Below are 15,466 nucleotides of genomic sequence, written 5' to 3'. Positions count from 1 at the left end.
AGGATACAGGCAGCAGGATATCCTCCATCATATTGTGTGGCACTACCACCACTGTGCTAAATGGGATAGATTTCAAACACATCTAGCAACTCAAGACTGGCATTCATGAGGCACTGTGGGCCATCAGCAACAGCAGAATTATACTCAACCACAATCTGTAACCTCATTGCCTGACATATCCCCCACTCTACCATTATCTACAAGCCAGGGGATCAAGCCTGGTTCAATGAAGAGTGCAGGAGGACATGCCAGGAGCAGCACCAGGCAAACCTAAAAATTAGGTGTTAACCTGGTGAAGCTACAACACAGGACTACTTGCAAGTCAAACAGCAGAAACAGCAAGTGATAGACAGAGCTAAGCAATTCCACAGCCATAGAATCAGATCTAAGCTCTGCAGACCTGCCACATCCAGTTGTGAACGGTAGCGGACAATTAAACAACTCAATGGGGGAGTCGGCTCCAAAAATATCCTCATCCTCAACGATGAGAGAGTCAAGCACAAAAGATAAGGCTAAAGTATTTGCAACAATCTTCAGCCAGAATTGCCAAGTGGATGATCCATCTCGGCCTCTTCTGGAGGTCCCCAGCATCACAGATGCCAGTCTTCGGCCAATTTGATTCACTCCATGTTATATCAAGAAACAGCTGAAGGCACTGGACACTGCAAAGGCTATGGGCCCTGACAATATTCCAGCAATAGTACTGAAGACTTGTGCTCCAGAACTTGTTGCACCCCTAGCCAAACTGTTCCAGTACAGCTACAACACTGGCATCTCCCCAGCTATGTGAAAAATTGCCCAGGTAAGTACTGTACACAAAAAGCAGGGCAAATCCAGCCCAGCAAATTACCGCCCCATCAGTCTACTCTTGATCATCAGTAAAGTGACGGAAGGGGTCTTTCAACAGTGCTATCAAGCAACACTTGCTTTGCAATAACCTGCTCACTTACAGTAAGTTTGGGTTCCACCAGGGTCACTCAGCCTCTGACCTCATCACAGCTTTGGTTCAAACATGGACCAAAGGGCTGAACTCCAAAGGTGAGGTGAGAGTGACTGCCCTTGACATCAAGGCAGCATTTGACTAAGTGTGGCATCAAAGAGCCCTAGTAAAACTGTTGTCAGTGGGAATCAGGGGGAAACTCTCTGCTGTTTGAAGTCATACCTAGCACAAAGGAAGATGGTTGTGGTAGTTGGGAGGTCAATCATCTCAGTTCCAGGACATCACTGCAGGAGTTCCTCAGCGTAGTGTCCCAGGCATCTTTAGCTGCTCCACCAGTGACCTTCCTTCCATAAGGTCAGAAATGGGGGTGTCCGCTGATGACTGAACAACGTTCTGCACCATTCGCGACTCCTCAGATACTGAAGCAGTTTATGTCCAAATGCAGCAAGACCTGGACAATATTCAGGCTTGGGCTGACAAGTGGCAAGTAATATTTGCATCACACAAATGCCAGGCAATGACCATCTCCAACAAGAGAGAATCTAACCACCCCCCCATGACATCCAATAACATTACCATCGCTGAATCCCCCACTAACAACATCCTGGGGTTACCATTGACAAGAAACTGAAGTGGACTAGCCATATAAATAATGTGGCTACAAGGGCAGGTCAGGGGCTAGAAATACTGCAGCGAGTAACTCACCTCCTGACTCCCCAAAGCCTGTCCAATACTCTCCGCTTGCCTAGATGAGTGCAGCTCCAACAATACTCAAGAAGCTTGACACCATCCAGGACAAAGCAGCCCACTTGATTGGCATCCTTTCCCTACATTCCCTTCCTCCACCACCGACAAACAGTGGCAGTAGTGTGTACCATCTACAAGGTGCACTGCAAAAATTCACCAAGGCTCCTTTCAAACCCACAACCACTACTTTCTATACAGACAAAGGCACCAGATACATGGGAACACCACCGCCTGGAAATTCTCCTCCAAACCACTCTCAGTCCTGACTTGGAAATATATCTTCATCCCCTCACTGTCACTGGGTCAAAATCCTGGAACTCCCTCCCTAACAGCACTGTGGGTGTACTTACACCACAGAGACTGTAGCAGTTGAAGAAAGCAGCTCACCACCACCTTTTCAAGGGCAATTAGGGATGGGCATTAAATGCTAGCCTCACCAGCAAAGCCCACATGCTGTAAATGAATTTAAAACTATGCAGCTTTGCTGTAGCCGTAAACTTTGAATAGTTGTGCAATAGATACTGAATTTAAAGTGAACTTTGTACTAAAAAAACAAACATACAAATGTAGTAGTTAAAATGCACCTCTATCAAAAGTCCCCTTCCGACTAGGGTACCCTCCCTTAAGGCATGACCACCTTTGGACCTCCACCCCCCCATAACCCCCTCATCCGCCCTCAGGACCCCAGCCACTTACCTCTCCTCCGGTTCCTGGCACTTAGTTCCAGGCAGCTCCCTGCAAAATCTCTTCCAGCCAATCTGATTGGCCGGCAGCTCTCCAAGGCAGGACTTCTTCTGGGTGATGGGCAGAAGTCCCGCCTTGGCATCAGGCCTGCTGGAGTCGGCGGGGAAGCATTCCCCACCGACTCTTCAGATGGCGGGGGCTCCTGAAAATTCAGGCCAAACTTTATTGTATACAAAATTAAACATGGTTAGGTTAATATTCTAGGTTATAACTATGTATGTTATGCATCTCAATTTTATTTCTTACTTCCCCCAAGAATTCTCTTGCACTTGATGATATCTTTGCGTTATTTACTTCTGTTGGGACCACCCAAAGTATGCCACAGTCTTCCAGAACTTCTGAGAACAACTGGGACAGAGGAAAATTCAAGTGATGTAAGGCTTTCATTTTACTACCTCTTGACTGTGGATGCCTCAGTCCCTTATTCTGATTGCCCTTCGCAGTACTTCCAAGCTAATCTGCTGATTGCTATCTTTTGCCCCAAAGCTCTGAGGACCACTGTAGATTCTTCCACTGGCTTCAAAGTAGGCAATCTTCCAGTTTCTGGTCCCTCAAAATTTAAATTGAGATTAAGTCCTATCCCCGCAGTCCATGAGGTGAATGAAGAAGTTAGCTTTTTCTCAGCATACAGTGCAGGCCTAACCAACTATCATTTACTTTGGCTATCTTCTCTCAGCAAGCTGCACACACTAGGCCGAAGCTGCAACTAATTCTCTCAGCAAACACTCAGATAAATTGAAACCAGAGAGGCTCCTTAAGCAGCACCCATCTCCATGACGACATTGCGTACTCTGGGATATCCTCAAATAGACCTTTAGGCTGAGTATCACTCATTTAAAATTCCTTTGTTATCTAAAGAAATGGATTTTATAACCCTTCAGGGATAAAAATCTGGAATAAATCTAAAGATGACCATGAAACCATTGTTGATTGTCATAAAAAACCATCTGGTTCACGGATGTCCTTTAGGGAAGGAAATCTGCCGCCCTTACCTGGTCTGGCCAACACATGACTCCAGATCCACAGCAATGTAGTTTACCATTACATGTCCTCTGAAATGGCCTTGCAAGCCACTCAGTTCTCAGGGGCAATTAGGGATGGGCAATAAATGCTGGCCTAGCCAGCGACACCCCAATCCTATGAATGGACAAGGGTTTACTCAATGTTTTTAATTTAGCTCTAACTCTCATAATAAATACGTCCCTCTGAACTGCCTTTACTAAAATGATTGCAAATGCAATGTCTCCACCAGATGGCCCACATATAAGTTTATGCATTGTTTAAGTTTCTCCACCTGCTGTTTTATGATCTTACCTTTCAAGCTGTTAACCTCTTAAGTCAACATGGTCCTAACTTTTTAAGTGTAATAGACTCCAAGCTTGTTTCGATTGCATTCACTTCAGAGCTGGATTTTCTACATTTAAAATTTTAATTCCTAAAACTAAAAGTTATATTCTAAAACACAAACCATGAACCAGATATTCACAGCAATATACAAAACGAAAAAGTTCTGAACTAAATTTGTTTGCTATTAAAATAACAACAGTTTTAGTACCCAAAATCATTAAAAACTGCTTTACTTAATTTTAAAAATGGCTCAAGAAATCAATGCACATACAATGAAAGATAATGCACAGAAAATAAAATAAGCTGTAACCCCATCTACATTTCTTTAATTAGTTTTCCTTTACCTGTGGTTGAGAAAGCATATCCAGACTCCACGAGCAGATCTTCCCATCAGTAGAAATACTGATCAGGTTATGAGCATTTTGAGAACCAACTACATTCACACAGTAGACTGGATGCTGTAGGGAGATTATTTTCTGCTTAGTACTTTTACCAATCTGATTATTACAAATGTTTTATCATTTTACCGTTATATGGAATGTTAGGAAAAAATATTTTTAAAATGTCAACATTTACAATTTTTCCAAAAATGAATTTTAATCTCTGCTCTTTTAAGTTTGTACTTCAAGATTTTAGTTTAGGCAGTTGTATTTTTAAACTATACCGTGTGAGCAGCAGCAGAGAGTGGCGTTCTTTGGACTGGTGTCCTTTTGTTACTGCGATTATCCCAGAGCACAATCTGGCCAGAATATGTTCCCCCAACTACCAGATTTGGATGAAATCGCGCAAAGGAAGCTGACATCACAGATGACTGTTGAAAAACATAATAAAGCCAGTCTGGTATGAAGAAAAAGTAACATGGCAGCAATTTTCAATAGTATTCACTAGAAGTAGGGCCATTTAGGATTACAATCAGAACGTTTTGCTCATTCAATTGCTTTTTTTTAAAAAAAACTCCCATCCATTGTTTATCATTTTTTTTAAAAAACCTCCCCATTTATTTCTATACAACTAGTCATACAAAATGTATGAAAAGTGTATAATTTTGTAACCCATGCATACATTCATACTGAGAACACAGAAAAAATCTGAATAATCATCTTTATAAATGCAGCTCTGGTAATTCATTCTTTAAATCTTCAAAATCAATTCTTATATAAAGTATAAGTACTTTTATTTTACTGTCTGCTTATATGCATACTTAATTCTATGTGGTGATAATGATATTTTGGTCAATGTGGCTTTATGATGTATTATAAAGTAATATGATTAGCTTTCCTGGATAGAAAGCACCTAAACTCACACAGAGCTATTTAGGGAGGGAGGTAAAATAGAAAGAAAAACTGACTTGCATTGTTCAATTTCAATCCCTGCCAGCTGAATATTGAGTGATCTTGAAGGGATTTGAAAATGGCTTCTTAATTGAAGCTGAGTTTTTCAGTAATGCAAGTAACACTGAGATATCTGAATCTAATTGTGGATGCATCAATCTAATGCACTTCTATTGTTACAAAACTTGTACAATATCTTATATAGCTATCACGTACTATAGATTCCTCAAACAAGGAAAGTTTTTACAGCACACACCAACATAAGTGTTGAAAATGAATGTGCATGCTGGACTAATGAAATCATTAAGTGAACAGGCATGGGAAAGTCTTTGGCAATGGTCCACTTTTCTTTCTTTGAATTAAATCACGGCTTTGGCTGGACAAGATCTCATACTATACCTGGCAGTGGAAGACATACTCTGGGGTAGTTTTCTTAAATTTCATATTCCATACAAGAGCCACACCATCTGGTTCATGAGGAACATCCTCATTGTTGTTATATGAGGCAACAAGAAGTTCTGGATACTGTTGACAGCAAAATCAAAAAAGAAATATTAACAGGAAGTGTAAACTACCTCAGGCTCAGCATACTTTGCTGTATAGTAGTTAGCATTTTAGCTATATGTCAGTCACTGTTGCAAACAGATGGGATTGCAAACCACTGCAAAGCTGAAAGTGTACATAATGTTTTAGACATCTAGAGAATCCATAATGAAATGGACATGGTGAAATACAATACTTCATTATTAAGGATAGTTATGAAACTAGTAAGCATTTTAGGTTCATGCAAGTTAGGTACGTGATATTTAACTGATGAACTAAAACTACTGTTTATACTGATTTAGTTTTTGTGAATTCTTTCATCGATAAAGAAATAACATAGCACTTAAGAAAAAGGTTTGAGGAATGGCAAGGATTGGAATAACAGCGCTCACCATTATCGAGGAATAAATTGTACATCAACCTCCAGTGTTCCCAAATGCACAGTTAAATATGGAAATCATGAAATGCTCTCAAAGTTGCCCTACCCCTCCCACAAGCTGCGCTAACCAGTACCTCTCCAAGAGAGACAGCATTCAAACACAGAGGATGTGAAGTTGAAGTACTTATCCATTAGAGACCCACTAAACACACCAGAAAAAAAATCAGGGCATCCATTCCAGTGTAAGTGAATTTTTAAGGACATAAGAAGTCTTAATTGCTACCAAACCAGCTTTCTGGCACTGAAAATTTACAAGTGTACAGTTTAAATCCTTCAGATTTAAAATTATTGTTGGAGATTTAAAATTAATTTTTAAAAACTTTGTTTCTTTTATCTCTCTCTCCTAATCCCATATTTCTTTACCTCTTTTTATTTTGTTCTCTGTACATGACTTTACATCGAGTTAAATACTTCCTGCATGCAGCCTCAGGAAAGATTCTTCAATCTGATCGAGGTGGCACACCATTGCTTACCCTATTCGCACAGATCCCCTTGTAGAGGGCACAGCGCTGTTTCAGGGCTCTATTTCAAACTTGAAATGTTCATGCTGTTTCTCTCTCCAAGAATGCTACAGGAACTGAGTATTTTCAGCATTTTCTGTTTTTTTTATTTCAGATTTCCAGTATCCAGAATATTGTGCTTTTGAATTAAGGTAGAAGCCAACACATCATAAACTTTAAAAAAGTATTATTTTCAAGTGAATTTATCATGATGGAGAAACTGATGTTACACCAATATACAATTAGTTTTTCAGGACCAAAGAAGTTACTCTGCAGTAATTGTGAACTTAGAACACTGTAAATACTCAGTCACACTTCATTCCACAAGGCATACCTTTTTCAAGGGTTTCCGTACTGAAACAGGAGTGCAAAAATGAAACTTCAACAGCGCATCCTATGGAAGAGTACGGAATCTGTTTAACTGCATATGTGTGAACATAATTGCAATTATGGAAACACTGACAGTTTCACTGCCATTATTACTGCAAAATTCATTTGCTATACTCAATTATGGATCATATATGAATAAAATACAACACTAACCCTGTGAACACTACTTTTTACATGTGTAATAAAACTATCTTTATAACTTGACAGTCCCATTGGTGATCTAACTCCAGCCCACATCAAAAGCAATAGATTTGAGACCACCTCCACAATATTGTTTTGGTTGTTTCACACTGCTTAGACAATCCACTGTGAAACCAAATTTAAACTGTTGAAAATTAATTTTCTATATGTTTAATAATACAAGAGTCCGTGACGCTGTATGGTCCCTTATCACTTCGAATTAACTGATGCTGGGAGCTCTGTTGTTGCTGGACTAGAGCAACATATGAGCCAGCAATGTAACAGTGATCATCTGGCCCAATGTAGCATTGTTTAAGCATTGCTTCAAGATTAGTAGACAAGTTGCCTTCAAAGAACTCCCACATTTATTTTTGTTTCTGTTGCCTTATGTAAAGCGCAGGTGGTGAATAAATAAAAACTAGCTTAATTTTTACTATAATAATTAGAATGATTGAACTTGATGATAAACCCAGTTAATCGGTAAAAAAAAATTGAAATAAAAACAAAATGCTGGAAATGCTCAGCAGGGATGGTAGCATCTCTGGAGAAAAAGTTAACATTTCAAGTCAATGACCTTTCATCAGAACATTACAATATATTGTGCATCACCAGTTAGACTACAGGTAAAAAAGGATTTTCTGAATGAATTCATTTTTATTGGTTAACGCCAAATAAACAAAAGGAAGTTAGAAAGGCTGAAGGGAGGCGTGTGAAGACTGACATACAGCATAAAAGTAAATAATAATTGATTTGTCAGACACAAAAATAAATAGTTGAAAAGGGTATTGTGATTAGAGGTGACAAAGGAAATCTCAAAAGTGTTAAATGTACTACATGAACACATCAGCTTTCAAAAAAGTGTTTAATAGGTAGGAATCAAAGGATACAAGAGGTTGGATGGAGCATTTAGGTAGGATAATAATAGCTAAGGAAGTCATGCTGAAATAGTTGATTGGAAAAACGCTGGGCCTTAAAACCATGTATCTTGGAATATTTATGGAAGTTAGGGTGGAAATAGCAAAGGTTCTGAACACAATATTTCAAAAATCATCTGATGTAGAAGTTATGCCAGAAGACCGGAAGATTGCCAATGTAACACATTTGTTCAAGAGAGGAAGAGATAAACTAGCCTAACATTGAAATGTTTTAGCATGGAATAAAATTAAAGGCAGGAAAGAGATGGGTTAATTAAGTACATAGTTTCAAAGGCAAGATATGTCTAAATAGGCAATTGAGGGAATAATAGAATATATCGATAAGGGAAAAGCAGAGAAGCTGTGTATATGGATTTTCAACAAGGGAACAGATAACATGCTACAAACAAGACATTTAAGGCATACAGTATTAAAAGGAATGTGGCAGTATAGATAATAAACTTGTAAGAAGACAAAAGTGGTTAATGGATATCTTTTAGATTGGCTGGGGATGGGGCGGGGGGAGTGAGGGGAGGACATTGTGCTGGAAATGTAAAAAGTAGTGTTCTCGGGGTTAGTGTTGAGTCCTTTGCTGTTTTTTATTTACATATATGATCAGAAAGTAGGTTTAGCAAACATATTTTGCATTAATAATGGAGGTGAAACTGTTAGTGTTTGCCATCATTGCTCCTCAGGCAGTAACTACTAGAGTTTACATGTATGCAGTTAAACGCGGATTCCATACTCTTCCATTAGGTGCGCTGTTGAAGTTCCATTTTGGCACAAGTCTTAGTATGGAAATCCTTGAAAAAGATATGCCTTGTTGAATGAAGTGTAACTGAGTTTTTACAGTGTTCTAAGCTCATAATTACTGCTGGGTAACTCATTTGATCCTGAAAAACTAATTTTATATTGGCGCTATTATACATTCAGAACACCTCAGTGTCAATGCAAAGGAGCTGTCACTGTCCTTCGTCACCTCTAATCACAATACCCCTTTCATTGACCCATAACACAGCCCATTAACATCTTACCTACAGGAAGAATATAAATTCAAATTTCTGCTCAGAAATCCTTGTCTTCTTATGTTTATCAAAAAACGGCACACTTTCATTAAACATCCTACATAATTTGAAAGAGTGAGGGGAAAAAGCACTCTAACAGAGAAACAAACTCTACCTGAGAGGACCAGTCCATGCACGTAACAACACGGTGTTTTGACCAACGCTCATCAGAAAACTGTCTATTTAGAGAAAGTTTAGCTCCACCTTGAAGTTCTCTGTTAAGAAGCAAAATGCAAGTCATAAATGTTGTTCAGGTGTTCAGAAACAGTTCTGCTGCAATGAACACAATAATAGTTAAGTAAATAATACCCTTCTTTTTCTTCTAAATCCTTGCCACTGTAGTCAAAAAAGAGATCTTTATGTTCTGCAAGAGCCCTTTCAATTATTCTGGTGCTATGATCAAAGAATGTGCGGAATTCATCAGAGTGAATAATCTGCTGTTTTTCCTCTTCTGTAAGTTCACGTGGTGCACCTGTAAAACAAAGTAAGCAAATCTTTCTGACTTTAGATTTTGTTTTTTTAAACATTATTTAACTCAGAAACTTTAACTTTACCACCAATTCAATCTTATTTCCTTTTAAGATGCATCAAATTGCCTATTAGTGTAGCAATTAAGCCACAGGATCTAGTGCAATTTCTTGCTGACATTTGAAACTCAACGATTGAACTGAAAAGAAAGGCCGGTATCACTTTTTTAAAAAAAAACTAGATTTTCCGCATTCAGAAAAAACTATAGACATACAAAATTAATTTTATTCTATTTTATTTGATAAATGAATTAGTTTACCCATGATCTAAAATATTTTTCTCTACATAAAATAGGGCAAAGCAAGGATTAATCCTTGAAAATCTTCATGGCAGAAAACATACACACATGGTGTGGTACTGACCTATACTGTCTGAGGTAGTCTCAGGCTTAACCCCTCATTTTGATGTTAGTTCATCTTGAATAAGGCAACAGTAGAGCCAAACCAAACAGCGCCAGTCCCTGAGTTGGAGAAGGAGGAAGAGAAAGAAGAAAAAAACTTGTACGGTGCTTTTCACAGCCTCAGGGGTGTCTCAAAGAGGTCAACAATCAATTAGTGTAGTCATTTGATATGCGGGTAAGCAATGAAATAAATGGTAAATAGCAATGAGATAAATGACCAGTTACTTTGCTTTACCATATTGGTAGACAGAAAACCCTTCTTTTCTGAATAGTGTCAAGGATCTTTACATCCAGCTGAACCATGGGCCTTGGTCTAATGTTTCCTCCAAAATAAAGCACCCCTAATCCTATCTTTCAAAGAGGAGTTCTCCATCAACCAACATCACAAACAGGTTATCTGGTCATTATCTCACTGTGCACAAATTCCCACTTTTTCCTACTACAGTGATTGCACTTCAAAAGTATTGTTATCTTGTGACGCGCTTTGGGACATCCTGAGGTTGTGAAAGGCACTAAATAAATTATTTCTTCTTTTCTACAGCGTCAGCACTGAAAAAAGCCAAGTATCCTGGGGTCATTTAAACCCACAACCTTCTGACAAGTTGCAAGAATAATACCACTGAGCCAACTGACACTGAGTTAAAAGGCCAGCATAAGGATGTCCACTCCTGTTTGCTATCCCATCGCTTTTGCTGTAAAAGTGCATGTGTAGATCTTAGGAGGAAGACAGATCAGATTTAATTGTTAATCCCAGCCAAATCCAAAAATCTATCAACATGCATTGTTCAAGTTTACACATGTAGAATGTGGACTTGATCCCAAGGGTCTGTTGGTGACCATGGAAGCACACCCAAGCATAAATCACTGCCTACAGGATGGAGAGAGAAAAACATAAGGAACTTGGGAAGGAGATCTTAGGGCAGAAGAAAAACGTTCTTCCTCAAACACTGTTCAAATTAGAAAGCAAGCACAACAGCCACTGTTTATTATAACTTGCGTTAATGTAGTGCCACACTAGATTGAAAGTCTACGAAAGTTATGCCAAGGCTTTACATTCAGAGTCAGGATACTGTAGAATACAGTATTCAGTCACCAAATCCCAAAAACGTATATATCCACATCAGAAATGGTACAGGAAAGAGCAACTAGAATAATCTCAACAAGAAAAGGGTTAAGCTATGAGTAGTCTATAGTTATTACTTCAAAACATACCAAGAAAGTATGAAGAGAGAATGAAAATTAGTAAGTAAATTTATAACGGGTATTAGAGGAAAAATATGCTCTCTCAAATAACGTTAAGCTTTTGGAATAATTTGCCTAGCAAGGAAAAAGAACTAATAACATAAGGACACTTAAAAATACAATTAGACATCATATTGGGAGAGTTAATGAATTAGTTTTCACATGTCAATTGGACTTTTCATATGCCAGACTTTATTTTGGTTCAATCGCAAAATCTGCTTTACACAGATTGAATCTAGAAACTCCAAGTCATGCAACTGAACATCCACAACTGTATAATTTCTGCTTGCTCAATATTGAAACAGAAAAGTTTTAGCAGAGGAAGGCCACTTGACCCACTGTCTCTCACTCCAGAGACTTAGTACAAAAATCAAGTCTAACACTCCAGCATAGTTCTGATGGAGTGCTGCACTGCCGGACGTGCAGTTTTAATTACCTAGACTTAGGTGTACAAGGCACAATTTCAAAGTTTGCAGATGACACAAAACTTGGAAGTATTGTCAATGGCAAGAAGGATAATGATAGATTTTCAGCGGACATAGGCAGACTGGTGAAATGGACAGACACATGGCAGATGTAATTTAACGCAGAGAAGTGTGAAGTGATGCATTTTGGTAAGGAGGACCCCCCAAGGCAATGTAATTCAAAGAGTATAATATAAATAGGAGGACAGGAACAAAGAAGCCTGGACGTATAGGTGCACATATCATTAGGTGGCAGGGCAGGTTCAGAAATGGTCGAAGAGAAATATGGGATCTTGGGTTTTATACGGGTATAAAGTACAAAAGCAAGGAGGTTATGATGAAACTTTATGAAAAACTGGCTCGGCCACAGTCGGAACAGTGTGGTCAATTCTGGGAATCATGTTTTAGGAAGGGCGTGAATGTTTTAGAGAGGGTGCAGAAAAGGTTTGTAAAAATGGTTCCAGGAATGAGAGACTTCAAGCATATCGACAGATTGGAGAAGATAGGTTTGCTCTCCTTAGAAAAGAGAAGGTTGAGTAGAGATTTGACAGAGGTGTTTAGAATCCAATGGGTCTAGATGGAATAGAAGGAGATACTGTTCCTGTTCACAGAGGTTGATAACTAATGGATACCAATTTAAGGTGATTGGCAAAAGAAGCAATGCTAACTCGAAGATCATCTTTATATCCAGCAAGTGTTTAGGATCTGAAATGTAGTGCCTGAGAGTGCGGTGGAAGCAGATTCATTTGTGGCTTTCAAAAAGAAATTGGACAAACATCTGAAGAGAAAACATTTATAGGGTTATAGGGACAGGGCGGGGAATGGGGCTTGTAGAGCACCAACACAGAGTTGACGGGCCAGTAGCCTCCTTGTGTGTTGTAATCAATCTATGATCCTATTTCTCTGCTGGCCAAGAAACATTTATCCAGCCTGATCCTACTTTCAAGCTCCTGGTCCAAAGCTTTGAAGTTACATCTAACATTAGATGTTAGAAAAACTTCTAATTCTTTTCTAAAGTGTTGTCCAATCGCAGAAGCGCGGCCTGGTTGGATACGGTCAGTACTTTGCCTGTTGTGAACAACCGAAAGTACTTGCAATTTGATATGATCCACCAGTCACTGGGACATGCAGCCTACGTAGTTGGAATCACATCAGCACTGAAATTCATATGCCACGTTTCTCATTTGTGTGATAGGTAAAATGTCTTATTGGCTTGACAGCAGCATCCTGTTGCTGGAGGATTCCATTTGTGTTGCTACTACATAGTAAAAGCGTAAAACAGCTAGCTTCACCTTTGTTCAAATTTCTGAGGTACCTTTCTCTTTCAGGGTAATATGAGGTAGACTGGGCACTTTTCAGGACCACAAGTGGCTACCTTTGGCCCATTCATAAGTTTGCGTGGTATACAATGCGCAATGATCTCATCAGGGTAGCCATTATCCTGTAGGATAGCTTTGATGCGGCCTATTTCAGCATCGAGCTTGCACATTAAGCAAATGGTTCAGGCCCAATTTACGAGGTTGCCGATAAGGTCAATCTTATAGCATGTGGGAATCCCAATGAGTAGCTTAGACAGCATGTCTCTTCTTATAGCTATATTCCCCAAATGACTATTTGCATACCTGACTTAATTAAATCCAGAGCTTCGAGTCAGGCAGGGAACAGGCAAGCTAGATCCACCCTCTCCATTACTACAATGGCTTTCAAGGTACACTGGAGCTAGGCTGGAAGATTTGGATCTCTGCTCCCCATCATAATGCCCTTTTGAGCATTGCGCCTTTTTCTGGCACAGAACTACCATATCAGTCATAGTGAATTGACGGTTCCAAATTTCCAATGTTAGGCAATTAATCTTGAAGTCAGTTCGACCTCAAGGAGATGAAGACATTGAAAATGAACGTAAACAATTCTACAATTTTGTACAACTCAAAAAATATACTTAAAGAATATAATGGTAATATAAGACACTTAAATATATATGGCCTGGACTTCAAATTAAACTTCTCCCCAAGAATTTATCCTTGGCCCCTCCTATTTCTCATATACATGCTACCTCTCTGACTGCATCTGAAGGCACAGCATTAATTTTCACATGTATGCTGACAATACCCAGCTTTCCTTATTACCTCTCTTGACTCTTCCATAGGTGCTGAATTATCAGACTGCTTATCAGACATCCAGTGCTTTCTTCCAATTAAATACTGGAAGACTGAAGCTATTGTTTTCAGCCTCTGCTCCAATCTCCATTCCCTAGCTACTTACTGCATCCTTCTCCATTCAAACAGTCAGAGATTAAGCCAATTTTTTTCACAATCTTGGTGTCCTACTTGATCCAGAGATGAGCTTCCGATCTCATATTCATGCAATCACTAAGACTGCCTATTTCCACCTCCATAACATTGCACGACTTCAGCCCTGTATTGACTCATCAGCTGCTGAAACCCACATTCATGCCTTTGTTATCTCTAGACTTGTCTATTCCAACAGACTTCTGGCTGGTGCTCCACATTCCATTCACTCTAAATTTGAGGTCATCCAAAACTCTCCTGTCCATTTCTGAACTCACATCAAGTCCCATTCCCCTATCACTGACTCATCTAGTGCTCACTGGTCTGGCTCTCAGTTAAGCAGCATCTTGACTTTAAAATTATCACCCTTGTTTTCAAATTCCTCCACGGCCTTGTCCCTCCCTATCTCTGTAATCTCCTCCAATCCCACAATCCTCAGATATCTGCACCCCTCTAATTCTGGCCTCTTATGCGTTCTGAACTATTATTGCTCCACCAATGGTGGCGTTCAGTTGCCTAGGCCCCACTCTGGAATTCCCTCTCTACACCTCTCCGCCTCATTTTCCTCTTTAAGACAGACCTTAAAACCTTCCTCTTTAGCCAAGCTTTTGCTTATCTGACCTAATGTCTCCTATTGTGGCTCGGTGTCATACTTTGTTTTTTTATAATGCTCTTGTGAAGTGATGTGGGATGTTCCCTATGTTAAAAGCCACGTATAAGTATAAATTACTGTTGTTGAAACAAAGTATTATGACAAAGTTGATAGTCAAATGGTTATCCTAGTGTTAAATGTTTACTGTTGACACAGGATCGCAGATATGAATAAATGAATACACAAAGTATGTCACTGAAAACAGATGATTTTATTCTCTTCAAAATGGATTTTCACCCCAAAATACCTTCTTTAATTTCTTCTTTCTGTATTTGCTCTGGTTCTGGTTCAATTGTTTGCTTAGGTACAATATCTTCCTCTTCGTCTTCAGCTGCAACATAACAGTTTATAAAAATAAATGTTGTATCCTTACAGACATCTTGAAATACCTTACATCTAATTACAATATTTTCACATTATTCTAAAGTCTTCAAAATAAATGTCCCCTTTCAGAAGCTATTAACATGTTGACTTTAATTATCTAAATAAATGTTACTCGTTACTAAAGATGAAGAAAAAAGTAAATTATTTCACAGCTGTCTGAATTGCTGCTTGCAATCTTCAGGCCATCAATGTCAGGGCAATGAAGAACTAACTAATGGCTTCTATCTTGAAAATGGCATGACAATCATTTCTTGACGTTACTATTGTCAGAGGTACTGACATATAACTGCTTTTTACTTTGCTCAGTGCTTACAAGCTGTAACACCATAGGATTATTACAAATATATATGAATTCTAGGAAAAGTAAGT

The 15,466-nt window shown here is 39.0% G+C and overlaps 1 protein-coding gene across 1 annotated transcript in view; it reads right to left on the bottom strand.

Moving 5' to 3' along the window:
* LOC121284908 (cytoplasmic dynein 1 intermediate chain 2-like) overlaps positions 1–15,466 on the bottom strand; it is a 97,067-nt gene that overhangs the window by 11,307 nt on the left and 70,294 nt on the right. The window contains exons 6-11 of the mRNA XM_041200801.1: positions 14,961–15,044; positions 9,449–9,611; positions 9,255–9,354; positions 5,509–5,634; positions 4,443–4,589; positions 4,123–4,236 (exon numbers count right to left, since the gene is read on the bottom strand). Coding sequence (XP_041056735.1) covers positions 4,123–4,236; positions 4,443–4,589; positions 5,509–5,634; positions 9,255–9,354; positions 9,449–9,611; positions 14,961–15,044 — 734 coding nt within the window. The remainder of the gene's footprint in view (positions 1–4,122; positions 4,237–4,442; positions 4,590–5,508; positions 5,635–9,254; positions 9,355–9,448; positions 9,612–14,960; positions 15,045–15,466) is intronic.

Source organism: Carcharodon carcharias, chromosome 12 (assembly GCF_017639515.1).
Source record: "Carcharodon carcharias isolate sCarCar2 chromosome 12, sCarCar2.pri, whole genome shotgun sequence".
NCBI lineage: Eukaryota > Metazoa > Chordata > Chondrichthyes > Lamniformes > Lamnidae > Carcharodon > Carcharodon carcharias.
Note: the sequence above shows the minus strand (reverse complement) of the source record. Positions and strands in the feature narration are given on the sequence as shown.